The 19,391-nt window shown below is 46.2% G+C and overlaps 1 protein-coding gene across 1 annotated transcript in view; it reads right to left on the minus strand.

The window, feature by feature from the left end:
• The window catches only part of COPS5 (COP9 signalosome subunit 5), a 157,693-nt gene that overhangs the window by 106,375 nt on the left and 31,927 nt on the right, over positions 1 to 19,391 (minus strand). Inside the window, exon 3 of the mRNA XM_069220292.1 lies at positions 6,221 to 6,349. Within this exon, the coding sequence (XP_069076393.1) occupies positions 6,221 to 6,349 (129 nt within the window). The remainder of the gene's footprint in view (positions 1 to 6,220; positions 6,350 to 19,391) is intronic.

Genomic DNA, 19,391 nt, shown 5'->3' on the forward strand with positions numbered 1-19,391 from the left:
CCCAAGCACTAGACTTCTCACTGCAAAATCACATTTTCTCCCCAGGAAAAAATGCCAAGAGTTTGGAATCAGGAGGGAAACTGTAGGTTTCATCACTAAAGCCCCTAAGCATATTGCTGGCCGAGAAAGGGGGCCTTCGCTGACTGAGAAAAGCAGGGGTGAATCACACGGTCTAAACCAGCACTTATATGTCAGAAAAAAAGTCTCAAATCCTTGTTAAAGGAAAAGGATAGCAAATGAAGTTAAAAATACGCTTTCAAGAGAGTTTTATTTTTATTAAGGCAGATGAAAGGGGCAGAGTCCTATGTTCTGGAATTCTCACAAAGTCGGGAAAAAACCAGAGCGTCTCACTGTGCTGCATGCGGAAATTGTGGTGGTCCGATGGTAGGTTTAAAGTGACAACACAGATTTGTTCAAAACGAAGAAGAAAATTAGCTGAAGCAGGAATGACTACTTTTGTGATTATTCTGGAAGTTAGACCTTGCCCTTCCCCTTTTATTCCCGATTGAGAACTATCTGTGCAGTAAAGGCTGAGAAACGCTTATGTAGAAGACCTTTATCAGTTTATACGTTTGCAGCTGGGTGCAGAACCAGCCAGGGCCCATTAACACTGCATTTATTTGTAGCCCCTACTAATGCCTCCCTTCTTTTCACTTGTAGTTGTGCTGAGGACATGAAGAGCTCAGCAAGAGGCAAGAAGCCTGAGCAGATCTTGCCATGCATGGGTTGATCAGCATTCTTAAAAGTGTCTAATGGTATGCAGGAATATACCTTTCTTGCCCAGTGAACAGAGTCAGAGGATAATGGAGCAGACATTGGAGCCAGGACATGTCCCCTCACACTGTACTGGTGGGGGTGAACTGACTGTGCCAACTTTGTGAAGTACCACGGCCATGGGCCTAGTGAGCATTATATCACACAAGGAGATTACAACAGACTAAGGATGACATGTGCGGTTCAGGCAAACATGTTGGAGAGAATATGGCAGAACATGGATCGGAATGCAGATGTTTCTTGCATCACATGGCCGACACAAACTATCCTAAGGTGATCCAAAATTGACCAATAGCGGATGTGGAGAGGGTTTAGTGCAACTCCAAGTCATCTATTTGAATTGTGATGCTGCTATCTTGGAATAGACAAGTGACCATTCCAACATATCAGACAAAACGAAAACAATAGCTGAGGGGCGGTTTTAAAACCAAGGAAATGTGGGCCTACTAAAGGTAAGCTTGTAGGGTATGTGAATGTGGACACAAAGGATGAGTACTCCGAGGTGAAAAAAGCTGCAGAAAATTATTAGTCAATCAGCTCTTAATGGCAAACCGCACTTCAGTAGCATTTAATGGTGCAGAAAAAACGTTACAAAGATTGTCGGAGCTGTGAGAGTCGAGTCATTTCCAACAAAAAGCCGAGGCAAGGACTAGCTCTCTAGAAAAAAAGATGCCAGACTTCAACTTGAGTTGATTGACAAACTGTGTGGGAGTGGTGGTCCCACATACAATACTGAATAACATGTCTTGAGTCAACCTGGAGGGCTTATTCAGATCTTTAAGAAACAATCAAGAGGAAGGAGTCTCTGCCCAAAGAAGGAGCATTTTAGTACTTTCTGGGAGATGTGCAAAGTCCAGAGAGGAATTGGGGACATTGTAACTGGGGGATAAGATACATTATTCCGAAAATGGGGACAGAAGAATGTTTTTTTTTTATGAGGACCTCTGTGTCCTCTAGCTCTCGGACCCATATTCAGGTGCTAAGTGTTTTTAATCTATAGGTATATGCAAACATTTATGTAGGCCAGTTTCAAGACCATACGAGCTATTGGGTACCCAACTCATTCAGACAGCAATTGCCAAATAGGAAGTGTTACATCGAGGATACTTTCTGCACTTGTGAAGGCCCTGACCAAGTGCTCTAGAACTTAATGTTATGGTTGAACAATCAATATCCACATCTATGATTGTGTGGACATCCAGAACAAGAACAGCTTTTGTATCATTTTTAGATCTTGCCAAAACCACCACATGCACTGTTGCTGTGAGACGTATTGTTTTGTATGTAGTGGGCTTAGAACACCTATGCCTCTCTCCCCTGCACAGCATACAACTGGTTTCAATCATTTACTAGTTATCTATTCGGTAGCTCTCCTAAGCTTGCCTTGCTTTCTTGCATTTGCCTCTCACTGGAGCATGTGTTCTTCCCAGTGTTCTTGGCATGCACTACTTTTTTTTTTTTTTTAAACTATGCTTCAGGACATTTTCTTACTTCTTCCAAAAATATTTACTTTTGTCTTAGTGTTGCTATCTCTTTTCTACTTCAATTTTTTCATACTGTTTGTGTTTGCCCGTCTTTGTGTCCCATTAATAGTTAGTTCGACTTCCACTGAAACATTTTAAATATTTGCTTCCACCTTCGTGCTGCTATCTCCTCTCCTACTTTTTATATTTGTTCCACATTGTTGATGTGTTTGCCCGTCTACATGTTCAAATAAATGTTTGAGGACCCTTTGGTTTCACAGTTTTTATGTTGCTTTATTGATTCATGTTTGAAAACACGTTATTTGACAGGCTTTATCACTGCGTGTGTCATCGTGTCCAATTAAGCGTTTGAGGACATTTTGTCCATTACAGGTTTTTTATTCTAGCTTGCTGGCAGTGCATGCACGGAATTGTTTACAGTGAGATTACAATGTTGCTTCTAGCTGCTTTCCCGTCATGACTTCCTCCTCATTGTTGCTTGCGCCTGCCTACCTCCTGCCTTGTTTTTTGCCCGCCCTCCCTCCCTCCCACCTCCACGCTTCCTTACAACTTGTTAATTGAGACGTACCACTTAGTAGAAATTGGTCTGATCTGTGGATTTTGCCCGTTCGTGTTAATGGCCACTGTATCAAAAATCTATGACAAAGTCGATTAAGGCAGGTCTGCTAAGCATATGGTCACAGAAACAAAAAAACTGTAAAATAAGGTTACGAATGTGGGCAGTGGGTACAGTTCTGGCTAAAAGATGGATTGCTACAAACCTGGTCCCCTGGGAGCCCCAGTGGAAAGACAGAATGCAAACGTGATTAAATTAAATGGGCTCTGGCCGATGAACACCATATGAAGCCGTGTTGTCGAGATTACAAATTGATCGAATAGGCAGAAAGTCTGGTGAAACGTTCAACCCTCCCCTTCCCCCCCCCACATACAACAGACCACTTAGAGAGAGAAAAGACCGGTATTTCTTGAGATATCAGTCAGAGAGATGGGGGAGTGGGGCTGATGGGTGAGAGAATTTGGAAACGGCACCTCTGTCCCTGGGACTTTACTCCCCCTAGGCTTGCAATGCATTTTGTAAACCATATAGTGCATGAATTTGTTATCTCTGAATGTTTATGGTCTTGTTGAAGTGCTATACCCAATACTGTAATAAAACCAAAATAAAGTTTAAAAAAATATATAATTCCCATGGAGATCTACACAATACATTTTTTCCATGTTGGCCCTCTGATCCTGAAGAATCTGTCAAAATTACAAGACCAGTGAAACATCCGACCCAAATTCATAAAGGTTTATCATGCCATATGCTTTAAATATGTACTGCGACACACAGCAAATAAAGTCAGTTGAGTGTTCCCTAGAGACATTTTTAGCTCTAAGCATTAACTGGCACACTTCAAAGCGACAACACACACTCTGTTAATTATACTATCTACACTACATTAGCCGATTGCTCCAATAAAAGGGGTAATTAAAAAAGCCTTTCCCCCCCCCTTTTTTTTTTTTTTTTAAACAAAACAGGGGACTTTAGCAGTTTGACCACAGGGAATACTCTTCTTGATACATCTTTTAGCCGGACTGCACCAGGAATGAGAACCACAGACATAGCAATCTATCCATTGGTGTTCCCACCTGTTGCTCCCGTAAGGCATCCCCTTCATTGCTTGCTAATCAGCATTGGTTTATAAAGATGGATACAGAAGTAGACACACTCAGTTAAATTAGCAGGGTACAGATATTAATGTAGTAAACAGCAGCAGTGGGTATCAAAAAGCTTATCATCATACAAATGAATAACTTGACTGGGGCTGTTATACGTAAAATGCTGATTGGGATGAGGGCTCCTCCTCAATTATTCCTCTAACTCCTTTAGGACAGTGGTACATAGAAGAAAAATCTGCTATCCATCAAGAGAACTGAATGATTTGAAAGTTCAAGCCACCTCCCCAATTTTGCTTTGGGATGATTAAGACAGACAATCACGGCATTGGGAAAACCAAATGCTATCAAAATGCAAAGTAATGAAAGGATGCTCACTGGTGGAATTTAAGTTAAGCTAAGGAAGGGCAATGGACGTAACGTTTAATAGAAAAATAATATTTCATTTAAGCATGGATAAAGCATGAGAGGCTACAGTATGTTCTAACTTGTCTAAAGATTAGCAGAAGGCATATAAACATAAGAATGCAATCAAGGAGCCTGCATTTGCATTTAGCTACTGCAATATCAGTCTTGTAACTGTACCTTTTGACCTAAAGGTGTGTTCGGAGTAACTCGTGATGCTCTGTTCTCGGAGCGTGAGCAGTAAAAGGGGTCCATGGAGAGAGCCCTGGTTACTACATAATTCGCTTACTGCTCTCCTTTGTGGCAGTAAAAATGCTTTGTGTTTCACGTGATTTTGTTTAAAAAAAAAAAAAAAAAAAAACACACAATAAACAACTACTACGTCTTTCATTTTGTTCATTAAAAACTACTGTAATTTGGCACCAAAACATGAAATACCATTCGTGCCGATTAATCATGGCAGAAACGTGAGCCAGAGGAGTAAACGTTCCTCAAATGTACAAACCCAAAAGTAAACGGGGGAGAGGGGAATGAATAATGAAAAGCCACCCAATAAGAACATTACAAACATAAAAAGCGGGTTGGGTGGTGAGAAAAAGAGTATAATAGGTGGGGTAATTTCTTGGAACCTGTGGCAGTCAGAATCCTTTACCCATTTCTAGCACACACATGATAAAGGCAGTTCAATTTCCAGCTCTCATAGTACTGAAGTAAGGGGAGACCTGGAACTGGATTATGTATTTACCATGCTTGACAATTCAGAGCTGCAGATGTATTCTACTCAGAAACTGGAGGGTTTGAAGTAAAGCCGCCCCCTTCTCTCACTCCACTATCCCAAATAGCCTCTCAAGTCAAATCTCCAACCATCATGCTGGGCCGCACTTCTAAATAGGGTGGGGTGAGAAATAAGCTACACTACACTTCAATTTTGATGCAAAAATACTGATGGACACGTCAATATTTTCTTTCATTGAAGTTTAAAACATACATACCTGATGAGAACGTCACAAACCAAGTTCTAACTCACTTATTTATAATTTACATATTGCCAAAATAAATACATTAAATACAAATTGATCCTGTCCATTCAACTCAAATAAAAAGGTTGAAGGTTCTTTCTTGAAATGAGTGGGAGTGTTGAAGAGCTGACACTGGGTCAGAGTTTGTTTCGTTTCAAGAAGTCAGAGATGGGAAACTCTGATAAGAGCAAAGAGGAGTAACACAAGTCAACGTGACAACTTTCAGCATGGCTGAAGGTTGTACTGAATGAAGCCTGCGTCACATTGTGCGTTACCTACAAATTACTTGGTCAGCTATTTGGAAGGCATTCACACATTTCTTACTGCTATTCTCAACTGTTACTGCACCCAACACAGTAACGAAGACTTATTTGGAAAAATAAAAGGCAATAATAGGAGCTACACGTGTATGACTAGGCGAGGCTGGGGGTAGTAGCATCAGAGGCAGCGCACTCCGTATTATGCTACTACAATGCATCCTTTTTTTTTTTTTTTTTGCCAGGGAGGGGGGAAGAGGTGGGAGAAACGAGCGGCAGTAATGGGCCATCACTAGTATCTTTTGTCATTTATATCCTAGCTGGATGTATGTGTCAAAAGGGAAGGGAGTCCAAATATTCTTTAAAAAAAACCCGACCCTCATTTCTAATAATTATGCTGTGGATTCTTATACACGTTAATAAAGCCTTTATTTGACTGCATTTTGAAAAATGTACCAGAACTTAATTGCAATGTTTAAATAAATAAGCCTAGACCTACTTAAACATTGCCAACTTAATAAAATTGTGAAAAATGTTGAGGGGAGGAGGGGCTTAATGATTTTTTTCCACTTGGGGCGCGGCATTAAAACGTTTGAATACCATTATTCTATTGATAACTTACCACGACTGCAACAAAAGGTTCCTGGAACTGCTGATTCAGCATCTGTGTGCTAACATCGATCCCCGAGAGCCAGCAGCCGTAACCAGGGTGACTGTGGTACCAACCAATTGCATTTTCAAGACGGCCGACCTGGGGATGGGGAAAACAAAACAGAAGGGCATCCGTCATTCACAAGAGACCGCTGCCCTCTCCTGGAAATATTAGAAAATGCGTTTAAATTCAAGTCGGAAATACTAAATAAAATTAAAACTCGCTAATGTGTGGTCTTGATCTTGGACAGATGTAGGACTGCGTAGAGGTACATAAAGTTCGAAAGCATCTATGCACGGGGCATGTTTGAAGGTAACATATTATGCATGCTCAACCATAATAAAGAAAAAGTTAATGAATAGCAGTAATACAAATCCAGTTAAAAGTCACACCTCTTAGAGTTGCCAATGAATGTTAAAGCATGCGATTTCTCGAATTAACAAAGCATGCATATGTTGTAATCGGAGCACACTCGTTGTCGCTAGTATCTGCAAGGATACTGTATTTTTGCAGGCTCTGCACTGCTGGCTAAAGGGACTCACTCCTTTCAACGCACTTGGGAACACACGGTCTCACCAAATAGCCAATCACAGCGGCTCACCCGAGACACTCTCACAGCAAGGCAATCATGCAGTCACTCAAGCTGTGGTACCAGGCCTGCCTTATTTTAGATGTTTTCTTTGCTACAATGGTCGTATTTTGAAGGTAAAATGATAAAGGCGAACCTATATCAACAGTTTACTTTTAAGAAAGAAGGGCATTTGATAGTGTAAATATAAACCGCAGATTACGTTGCACCGCCAAAACCAGCCTACACGAAGGGATGAAAGACGTCGCCAAATGGATGGACATCAGCCGCCTGAAATTGAACACAGACAAGACAGAAGTTCTCATCCTGGGACCGTCGCCCTCCGCATGGGACGACTCTTGGTGGCCCCCGGCCCTAGGCACCGCTCCCAAGCCAACGGACCACACACGCAACTTGGGCGTCATCCTGGACTCCTCCCTCTCGATGACCAGACAAGTCAACGCCGTCTCCTCAGCTTGCTTCCACAACCTCCGCATGCTCCGTAAGATCTTCCGATGGATCCCGACCGAGACCAGGAAGACGGTCACCCAGGCCCTCGTCACCAGCAGACTAGACTACGGAAACACTCTCCACGCCGGTACAACAGCCAAGCTTCAGAAAAGACTTCAGCGTATCCAGAACGCCTCCGCCCGACTCGTCCTGGACGTCCCCCGACGCAGCCACATCTCAAGCCACCTGAGAGACCTGCACTGGCTCCCTGTCAACAAGAGGATCACGTTCAGACTCCTCACCCACGCACACAAATCCCTCCACGACCTGGGCCCAAGGTACCTCAACGACCGCCTGACCTTCTACTCGCCCACCCGCCAGCTACGTTCCGCGAACCTCGCCCTCGCCGTCGTCCCTCGCATCAAAAGAGCCACCGCCGGAGGAAGATCCTTCTCCTACCTGGCGGCTAAGACATGGAACTCCCTGCCCGTCCACCTACGGCTGACCCAGGACCACCTCGCCTTCAGGAAACAGCTCAAGACCTGGCTGTTCGAGCAGTAGCAGACCCCCTCCCCCAAGCGCCTTGAGACCCTTCCGGGTGAGCAGTGCGCAATACAAATCCCTTGATTGATTGATTGATTGCTGACATGTAGCAACTGGCGTGTTTGGACGGAGATCACAGACCGCCAGGCGTGCATGAGCACAATGCTGATCTCACGACGTAGCTACGGAAAAGAAGCAGCTTTATGAGAATAATGTCACTGCATCTGTTTGTTGTACAAACTATTGCTAAATCGGAAAAAGACTCAGCTCTCCGGTGTAAGGCTCATTTATTAGATGGCTACTCTAACGTTTAAGGAAGCGTGAATCTCCAATACAGCCCTCGAGCTTAAGACATTTCTGAACACCACTCCCACTCTCATGTGTATAACAAACACAATGCTCAGTAACAATCCTCAATCAATCAATCTGGACCTCGCGTGAAGGACACATTGCTTGGACAAAACTACTCCAGAACGTGCCTGGGACACACAGCCCTGAATAAACCTTGCTGACCACATGTGCAGGTCACACTGCCCAAAAATGACTAGTACAATCCTCATCCTTCAAACGAATGGTTGGATCATAACCACTACAGCAACCACAGGTAGGACACCTCACAGACATCTCCTCCAGTACGAAGCACTGTTCGTACACCAGAACTTCAGCCCTTTAACATTCCACATTGGATCCCACTATGCACTTACAAACACCCCAGCACAATCCTGTATATCATATTCCACAGCCACTCCGCAGTTTTTTATGTGCAAGACAACACAATAACAAGCATTTGCAGTGCAATAGGTCTTGCATTTGTGAGAGTTAAAGGTATTGGCATTGTAAACGACAATGTCTTTTAACTATGCGTTTTGATCTGGAGTGTAGTGGATGTATGCCAGGTGCCACAGCAACCCTACCAGGCTTGTTGCTACAAGAGAGAGGACACAACAAGGCCGCCATCTTGGGAGTGTTTTTGCATCATTCTTACAGACTGGCTGTGATACACTAGAAAAGCAACTCTTTCTAGTGAGTTTACCTAAACGTTTATAGCAGCAAACAAGTCAGTCCCAAAGAAGCACCTTCGTGGCATTTAACTCACAGAATGAGGGGTTGAAAGTTTTAGGAGCAAAGAAAAGGGGGCAGTCATATATTTCAGTGTGTTAAACTTCAAAAGGAATTATTCCTGTACATTAGCAATACCAGCCTAACATTTAAAAACACTAACTGTATACAAAGAGAATGACAGAAGAGGCAGCTTAAATGCAAATGAATTATAGCGATTTTATGAATGGCATCTTTTTTAGAGCACTACGAATTGGTAGAACCTATATTACCAAGCTCTACAATAAAAAAAACTAATTATGCCAAGACAGCTCCAACATGCAACAGACAAAGAACCCTAGGGGAGAGGATGTGCCATAAGGGCCAGAGCTATAAACCTTGGAGCTGGGGAACACGATTCGAGTGTCGTCACCTGTTCAACATCCTGCGATTCTGGGCAAATCACTTAATCTCCCTTTGGAGGGAGGGGGCAAAGGTAAATATGTTATTGTGTAATGTAACCAAGTGCTCATGTAAAGCGCTGTAATACCTTTGTATTGAGTTTGCGCTAACTGAACACTATCTGAAGAGGCATAATTTACATCCAAAGGCTAGATATTTCTTGGTATCAAGCTTGAGGCCGTGAAGTGCTTGGGTCTGGAGTCACAACTCATTTTCACCATCTTCTTTCCTAGAACGAATTTATGTACTTGGATGGTGACCCTGTGGAGGTTATCAAGAGCACATGCTATCATCTAGTGTTAAACTCTACTCAAGTCAGTTGGTTAATGCACTCGCTGCAGAGGTCTTGACAGAACGAGAATGTCACAGATTACAATCCTGACATAGCTTTTTCACCTCTTCATCTCTGGAAGCTCGATGCAAATAATTTATAGTGATTGTGTCAAGAATGGCACCTGCTTTGCAGCGCTATGAAATGGCAGAACCTGTATTACCAAGCACTACATATAAAAATTGAGTTATTCCCAGACTGCCCCCAAAACGCACCAGACAAAGAACCCTAAGGGGAGACTAGGTGGCACAAGGGCCAGAGCTGCCGACTTTGGAGCTGAGGAACACGGTTCGAGTCTCTGCGACAGCAGAACATCCTGTGATTCTGGGCAAATCACTTAATCTCCCCTTGCTACCAAAAATGCATGTGTTCTTCTTCAATGTAATAAGTGTTCATGTAAACTGCTTTAATACCTTTGTATCACATTTGCGGTACATAAAACTGCAAAAAATAAAGTGCTCCAATACCGACGTGTCGAGTATGCACTACATAAAACTGCAAAAAAAAAAAAAAACAATTAAAAGAAGACCCCACAGACATCGCAAAAAAACAGCAACATGCCCCAAACCAAGGGGAGATGAACAAGCAAAGCTACCTGGCGGATCGTACAATAATCCATGTAACAGGGTCAGTCTCCATGGGGGTAACAAACCAGCCTCGAGGTGGGACAATCAAAACATTTACCAAGGACATCAAAGGTTTTTCGAAAGGCAGGCCCAGGAGTGAGTGAAAGTGATGGGCGTTAATAAAGCCCACAGATAGATTACAACAGGTCAAAAAGCAGTGCTTGCATTGATATGCTCGACTTAAAAAAGGCAGCCCCACTTTCCAACCATGACAGAGAGCTGGAGATATTTCCCTTCAACAGCAAGGAACATACATATATATTTATTAACACTGTTTGGGAGCGGGGGAGTTGCATCAGGGGAGGTGATGCATATCTGCAAGCTCTTCAAATAGCCACTCACTTTCATTTCAACCTTACAACTGTTCCAACAGTCATGCAAGCAGCCCTCTTAAAACTCTTCTCAGATATACAGTTCTTCTCAAACAAGCAATGAGTCAAGTATGCATGTCTTACAACTAATCTCACAAACATGCAGCCATCTAAGCTTTCCTACAGCCACGTAGTCCTCTAACAATCCTCACAGCCACATATGCATTCCTCACACAACCATTCGTAGAACTATGAAACTACTTCAGCCTCTGTCTTTCTTTTATGCACCCTATATACAGTCCTTCTTACAGCCATGCATCATTTGCAACCTCCTCACAGCCACATGAGCTGCTCTTTTACAGCCCTCTCACAACCAAGTATGTACCCCACTGGCAATCCTACTTGCAATCATGCACCTTATAATACTTAAGTTACCAAGCACCCCTCTCACATCTATTGACATTACTGTGCACCAATCTAAGATTCTTGCACATAGCTATGCACCCATCTTGCAGCCCTCCATAGTGCCACGCCCCCTTCTGTCAGCCCTTCATACTAGAACGCACCTATCTTAAAGTCCTTTCTTTAAGTTTGGCACACAGACTTGCATCCAACTCGAAGACCCGTACCTGTCATACACCCCCTTTAACAGGCCTTCAAACTACGACACACCTATCTTACAGTCCTGCACATTGCCTTGTACCAATTGTACAGACCTGTACACTGCAGTTACCACTCAAGCAGCCCGCACACTATCATGCACCCACCTTTCTTTAGTGTTTCCAGAGGCATCTGTACACAACGTGTCAACTGGGAGGTCCTGTTTTTTTAACTAGGTGGTTAGGATTCAGCAAAGTAATGGGAGTAGTCCTAATGACATACCAATTACTCGCTGTGTGCTTGTTGTAAATGCAGCGCATAGTTCAAAGAAATAAATGTACGTTATAGCTCAATTGCAATTTAAGCCACTTGGTTAAAAGCCCTGGTAGATTAATTGCTTTCTGTCTGCGCAAAAGTAGAGTACTCAGTGGTGGCTCATCCCCAACGGCGGAGGAACATCGCCCCACTGGTCAGAGCCAGCAGCTGAAAAATAAAACAATATTTTATTATCGTTTTATTTTTCACTTGTTGGCTGAGCCAGTGTGTGCAGGTAGGGGCTGGGCCATGGGATTGGGGTGGGGTGGGGGTAGAAGGGGAGTCACTGAGTGGAGTTAAAAGTGCGCATGTCAGTTTGGCCAGACACCAGACATGCCCAAACCAGCTGTGTTGCACAGCCGGGTTGGAGAAACAGAAAAGACTCCCATAGACTGTCCTAGTGGCAGACTAAGCCACTCAGACCAATCCTGATGTCATGCTAGGTATAGCATGAGAGTAGCAACAGGATTACGTGGGGAGCCTGTGCTGGTGTCCCAGGGACTGCTGGGACACCATCCGGAGCAGGAGAGAAGAGGAGCGAGGCATCTGGCAGCGTTGTCGGCAACACAGGTAAGGTTTCCCCGCCCCCCCCCAAATGATTTCCCTCATTCTCCACCGCACCCCACACAGATTTGCAGCGGCCGCCACTGAGTACTTACAGATACTTAATCTCCTGAGGTGCCATCAAATAAAAAGTTCATAGAAACCAAAGTTCTCGGTTTAAAAACATGAATATTTAAGAACGGACTTTCTAAATACAGTCATTAAGAACATCGATTTGATTTATGGCCCACTTCTAATTTGTCATTTATTAGGAAGCAGCTCATAATACAATGTTACTCTTCAGCATAGTTGTGTCTTATTCTAGAATCTTATGCTATACTGGGCTTACATCCCCAGGACACCCCTTTTCTCCTGATCAAAGGCTTATCAGATGTATTGCCTTGGTTAGTGCAAGTTAACCTCCCTCGTGGGTGGGGAATGGGATGAAACGCACATCTGAAAAACATCTGAAGTCAAAGAAGTTTTTATTTCGTAAGGGAAAAATATTTTCTATTATTCTCTGAACACACATGTACTTTTTATTAGCTCATGGCACTTTGGGTGATGTTTTATAGTTTTTTTTTTTCTAGTTTGGTATTCTAAATATGTTGTTACCTCTTCTAGCCAAGAGGAAATAGATTAGAAAAGATCTGCCCAGTGACTTACCACGGGATGGGTACTGTTTTGTAGGAACTTGTACACCAAGGATTAGATGTTTGATTTTTTTTTATTTGATTTTTTTAACTTGTTTATTTATGCACAAGATAAACATACAACTGTGTACTACATTATTACATAGTGCTTTCAGACCAATCACACCTTTTAGGTTCATAACATTTTGAAGAGTTCAGATCCAGGTCCACTTAACTGTTCTGACTGAGCGAGCATAGGGAGGTAAGACATCTGTGTTGTTAGATTAGGGAACCCCACCAACATGACTTTCACAGTGGCCCGACAGAGCAGAGCCCATCCCTTCAGAGCAATGCACTACACTGTAACATATTAACCAACAACAGTACACTGTAAGTATAGCAAGCATCGACCCAGCAAGGAAACACAGCAGCATCCCTGAGTGACACAGTAGCCAGGTCGAGCGAGCGAGGTTGCAGCCACCCACTGTGATCCCCCTCAAGCAGCAACACCGGAGGCATGCTCACCTGGGCACACCAAGACACACATTTGTGCTGCGGGAATCCCATGGTCCAGCATCCCAAGGCTCAACCACAACCAGAGCTCAATGGGCAGACTCATCAGTCAAAGGACTCATTCTTGCTCTCCTGCACACCAGTTAGCTCATCAATCATGGAACGCCAGAGTTCCAAATCTCAGTCAGCATACTCATCTAATCGAACCCGCCGCAAATGGCCCATTCAACAAAATGATTTAACCAAGTAACATGAGCGGGGGGTGCGGACTGGCCCAACGAATCGCAATGCGCCTTTTCGCCAAAAAAAGCCCCAGCTGTACAAATCTATATGCCATTTTCCGACCCTTTTTGAGGACCGGGATCAGGCCCAGCAGGCAGTGCTTCATCGTCACCTGTACTCTCACAGCCGTAACCTCCCTTAGCGTCTTCACTACTTGATGTAAATAAGGTTGGACAGAGCCACAGTCCCATGCCATATGACCAAATGTGGCCGACAGCTCTTCGCAACGGTTACAACTATCAGGCCTTGAAGGAAATATCCTATTTACCATTGAGGTGTGAGGTATGCTCTATGTAAGTAATTAAAGTGCGTCAACTCAAACCTAGCGTTACTGGTCGCACCCAAGAACTGGTCCTATTCCATTCCCCATCTGTGAGCACCATTCCGAGACTAGTGTCCCATTTACCTCTAATCCCCTGAAGGTCAGTCAGTCTGTCACCCTTGAGAGCTTTGTAAGTTCGGGATAGCAGGCCCCGATCACCTCTGGGATCAAGCGATGACGCCTGGAGGCGAGATTCAACAGGCTCCTCCGGAAAGGACGTCCAAATCCCTCTGGCCGTCCGTGAAATGTTTGCATATTGTAAGAACTTTCTTGGACCTATACCAAACATGGAGTCTGCCTCCTCCCTCGTAATGAACGTGCCATTATGATATAAGTCACCAGTACTGTTACAACCCTCTGCACGCCACTGTGCAAAATCCATTACCTCAGCAGCTTTAGTAAAAGGCCGGATCCACCACAGAGGGAGCAGGCGAGCATATGGGGCTTTACATAGGACCCGCACCACTGCACTCTCCCAAACCCTCAACACGTGCTCCACAAGGTAGGGGGTGCCCTGCGGAACCCTAGAGCTTCCATTAGTATATGCCAGAGGCACTCCACACAGACCGAGCCGGCTAACAAATCCTTTTCTCAATTGGGTGCATCCTCACGCCATCGGACTGCATACTGTAGCAACCCAGCCAAGTAATATAAATACAAGTCTGCCAGTCCGAAGCCGCCATCAGCCAGGTCCAATTTCAGGATTCCCATGCGAACACGGCATTGCTTGCCTGCCCAGACTAAGGATAAGAGCAGTTTATCTAGTTGCCAAAATATCAAAGGAGGGAGCTCACAGAGTGAATTCTGTATAACATATAGGCAGCGAGGAAGCAAGATCATTTTACTGATCACGACTCTACCCATAACCGATAGTGGGAGAGAGGTCCAAAACTGAACAGATGCACGGAGGTCCTCCAGTACTCTACCCAGATTTAAACTGAATTGCAATTGCGGCGAATGAGCAACTCGAATACCTAAATATGAAAAGGACTCAGTCTCCTAGGTTAAGCCCAATTGGGGCAACTCCGAAGCACTTATCACAGACAGACCTGCCATCAGGAACAACACCGTTTTGTGCCTGCTAACGCGTAAACCCGACACCTGCCCGAAATCATCCATCATTCCCAACAAGAGGGGGACCGCCTGTTCAGGCTCCGATACGTACACTAGAGCATCATCTGCTTACAATGAGATTATGTGCGTTCTCGCCCCCACCTGGATACACCAACCATCCAAGCCAGTCCGTAGTTGAATAGCTAGTGGCTCCATGGCCAACGCGAACAGGAGCGGCGACAGGGGGCAACCCTGCCATGTGCCGCGTTCAATCATAAAGGAGTCGGACACAATCGCCTCTGGACACACACTCGCCCGGGGCAACGAGAACAAAAGATGCACCCAGGATAAGAAGACCGGACCAATGCCCATCCTGTGCAACACCTCTCATAGGTAGTCCCATGACAGGGTGTCGAACGATTTTTCTATATGTAACGCCACTAGTGCTGCGGGGAACGCAGGGCCTTGAGTCTCGTGAAGCACATGCGATAAGCACCGTATGTTCAAATTAGTTCCCCTCCCCGACACAAAACACAAAACCGCAATTATTCCTCTGCACTAAATGCGTCACCACTCTATTCAACGAGAGGCCAACACTTAAACTACTTGCTAGACATCAACATTCAGCATGGATAACGGCCTATATGAGCTGGGGTCGTCAACCTCCTTTCCTGGCTTTGGTAGCATAACTATCAGAGCTTCTCGCATATGCACCGGTAGCAGCCCCTCGCGCCTCATGGAGTATTTCCAACAGTCGAGGAAGAAGCACAGCAGAATATGTACAATAAAATTTGACGTGCAGCCCGTCCGGCCCAGGTGCTTTCCCAGTCACCATACCACTCAATGCCTCCCCCAGGTTGTCCAATGAAACCTCTCCCTCCAGTTCCTCCGCCTGGGCTGTCATAAGGCGAGGTACCCGGAGACCATTCAGGTATGTCTGAATCTGGGTCCTGCCCGCACTCCGTGGTGCGGCATAAGTAACTCGCAAGTGCTCATGCAGGTGCGCCTTCACCCTTAGCTGCCCTAAAATCCTTTTCCCAGAGGAGCAGCGGAGCAACTGAAAAATGGGGAATGGTCTCTCTCGCCAGAGAAGCCAAGCCTGCATACGCCCAGAACGGTCTCCCTCCCGAAATAGTCGTTGCCTATAGTTCCGGCAGACTTAATTCTCTAGTCTATCCCAGAAGTCCACAATTCTACCTCTCACCTCCAGGCAATCCGCCTCCGAAGTGTCACCATTATCAACTTGACGCTGTAGAGTAACCAACTCCTCCTCCTGCCTTGTAAGCTCCCGCTCCAGACGCTGCCCAATTCCATATGTTTTACTAAGGCTTTCCCCTCTAATCAGTGCCTCCCTCTCTAAGCCTCGGGTCCCTGCGGTACACCAGTTCATATGAAAGTATCCAACTAGCACATCCTGGAGATCTTTTTTTTATATTCGGGATCACTTAGTAAGTCTGGGCGCAACCGCCACGGGGGTGGGGGTGGGGGAAATCACTGGCCTGGGCGTCTCACACTCTAGAAGGAGGGGGGCCTGGTCTGACAAAAACCGGGCCTGATAAACAACTCGGCAAACGTCTAGGGAGCCATCACGAAAACATTCTAGCCGAGGGGTTCATTTCTCTCCACACATCCACAAATTGGAGATTCCTCATAAAATTTCTCAGTTTGGCAGTCATATGCGCTTTCGTATTCAACTTCGGGGGGTCTCTAGCTAGCTATCGAGGACACAATTAAAGTCACCCGTCCACAGAATGGGTATCCCTGTAAATGATATTAATTCCTGTTTTATCTGATGATAGAATCCCGCATCATCCATGTTAGGGGCGTAGATATTCAACAGACAGATCTCACGGCCATCAAGTAAGCCATGAAGAAATGTGTAACGTCCTTGCACATCGGCTTTTAGACTTTGTTGTACAAAGGGAGTCCCAGGGGCCACCCAAACCGAAACCCCTCTAGCGTAGGAGGAATAGGTCGTGGAATATAGTTGTCCCCTCCACTTTTTCATTCTCAAACAAATGAGTCTCCTGCAGGAGAGCAATATTTACTCCAAGCCGCCAAAGATACGTATGCACTCTATAGCGCTTCACATAGGAGTTTAACCCCTTAACGTTCCATGTAACTATGCGTGTCAAGGTACCCACCATAGTCTAATCTGTTCCACACACCTCACAAACCCCTTCGGGCCCCCCCCCCCCCACCCCAACCACCCACGACCCCCACCATATAAATCCCTGGTTCACGCTTGCGCAACTAGGCAAGTCGATGTCCCTAAACAGAAGGACACTCACAGCGCTTACAGTGGCAAATACAGAACTCCAACTCAGACAAGAACCCACAGATAAGTTCCTCATCCCATCCTGGGTAAACACCTCCCACAACTAGTGTCTGCCCAATCAAGTGTGTACCCACTCGATAGCTAGATTCAGGTCCAGACAGCTCCACTCACGCCAATCGTCCGGCCCGCATACACACTGTACCCTCAAGTAGAACCAATAACAACAACAACGCGGGGGGTTAGCTCAGCTCCACCACTCCGCAGCAACTCCTGGCACAATCATTGACCGGGACCCCCGCTATCTCCCATCCATAGTCAGCAACAGAAAGTGAGGGGGAGGGGTCAGAGAGAGAAGGAGGGCACAATAGGGGGAAGACCTCAAAGAATCCCCCAAAACCTAAGTACGTGGCTCCAGCCCCCACTGGAGGGCCAATGAAACATTCAGGTGCCCTCAGGGCTCAAATCTGTAGACAGTCTGCCCACTACACAGGGGGAACCTGAGCGGCAGGACGCCTCAGACGTGACAGTTTGAACCAACAGTTTGGCCTCCTCTCGCTCCTGTCTCCTACGTTCAAGACTCAGAGTGCCATCCGAACGAACAATCACTCGGCTTCCTTGGCCAGCACGGCGCCTGCGGGTGCTCCCGCGGGCTGCAGTATGCACCTCCTCTGTCCCTCAGGGCCTTCTGCCACTCTCTCCAAACCAGGAAGTCCGGCGTTCCCGCCACACCGTTCCAACAACCGTTCCAACCAGTCCCAAGCCGCTTCAGGAGATGGGAAAAAAAAAAAAGTGCAAGCGATCTGCATGGAGAAATTTCAACTTAGTTAGGAGCAACAGCATATAGGTATAGCCCAGTTCTTTAAGCCTGCGCTTAACACCCGCAAAGGACTGCTTTTGGAGCTGCACCATCCTGGTATAGTCAGGGAAAAACCGGATGGTGTGATTTTCAAAAGGTAGGATCTCCATGTTTGCGCACCTCCTGCAAGATTACATCTCGGTCTCTGTAGTTAAGGATCTTGGATCTAATTGTTCAGGGGGCGGGGGGGCTCACTGCGGCGCTGTTAAGGCTCTGTGTGCACGCCTCCACACCTTCAGGAAAGCCCACTATGCAGAGGTTACATCGTCTTGCCCTACCTTCCGCATCCTCGATCCTCGCCTCCAGCTTGTGCGTTTTAGCTTCAAGGATGGCCACCGAGGCCTTCACCGTATTCATCTCCGACTGCAGGCCCTTCACTTGTTTCTCAGTGGCCACCGAGCATTCCACCACTACCCTTAGGTCCGCACAAAGCAGATTGACATCTACCGCTATGGCCGCGATCTGAGTTTGCATTGCCTGCCGCAAGGACTCAATAGCAGCCAGGATTTGCGCACTAGTGGGTTCTGCACCTTTCTCCAAGGGGCCTGGGGGATCTTTTTGTAGACTTGCACCTGAACTCTGGGCCATGTATTGATCCATTTGCGTTTGCTGCATACTCCTTTACGTTTTATCTTTGCCCATGGTATCCACCTGCTGGGGCGGCAGTCACAAAGGAACACACCAAATGCCAGACTCAAGCCCTCCAGGTGCGAGGCAGGCAGTCAAACTCCGTATTCCTGCCACCCAACACTTCTCAGTCTCTTAACCGCCCACCCTCTGTGGGGGTGCCAACATATGTAGAAGCAGCGCAGGTGTCGTACCCAAGCCGACGGATCCAATGCACAGCTTGATAGTTCCGCACTCCAGAGCCAGGCAACCCAAGAATTCTGGCAGATCTCCAACGCAAAGGAGTCACTCCTCAAGAACTAGTCCAGCGACGCCTCCAGCTGCCACTGTGTGCCCCATGCAGCTATGTGAGCCCCAAGCGTGTACACCCCGCAGGGGGCAAGCACCAATCTCCATCGATGCCTCAATGACCACAGCAGGCCTCCAATCCAACTCGGAGGCCGAACTCCAACACTGTACCCACTCTCTGGTGGGGGGGGGGCCTCGGGGCAGGGGGGAAAGGGGGGGGTGCAGAGTCAAAGTCCACTTAACCCCTCACTCTGAGTGGCTCCCCTGCAGGAAACTTTTTCCCTGGATTCGCGCCCCTACAGTGTCTCCAGTGGCCGATTTTCGCCACGTTTAGATCGCGCCCACCATCTTAGGGTCAGGCGCTCCGATTGCACCCCCCCCCCCCCCGCTGTTCGATTTCAGCACCCGGCGCCACAAACATTACTCCCCTGCCACTCTCCATCTACACTCCTCAGCTCCCGCAGACTCCAGGACTCGGCTAACGGGTCCACGGGGGTCTGGGT

The sequence above is a fragment of the Pleurodeles waltl genome, chromosome 2_2 (genome assembly GCF_031143425.1).
Source record: "Pleurodeles waltl isolate 20211129_DDA chromosome 2_2, aPleWal1.hap1.20221129, whole genome shotgun sequence".
Lineage (NCBI taxonomy): Eukaryota > Metazoa > Chordata > Amphibia > Caudata > Salamandridae > Pleurodeles > Pleurodeles waltl.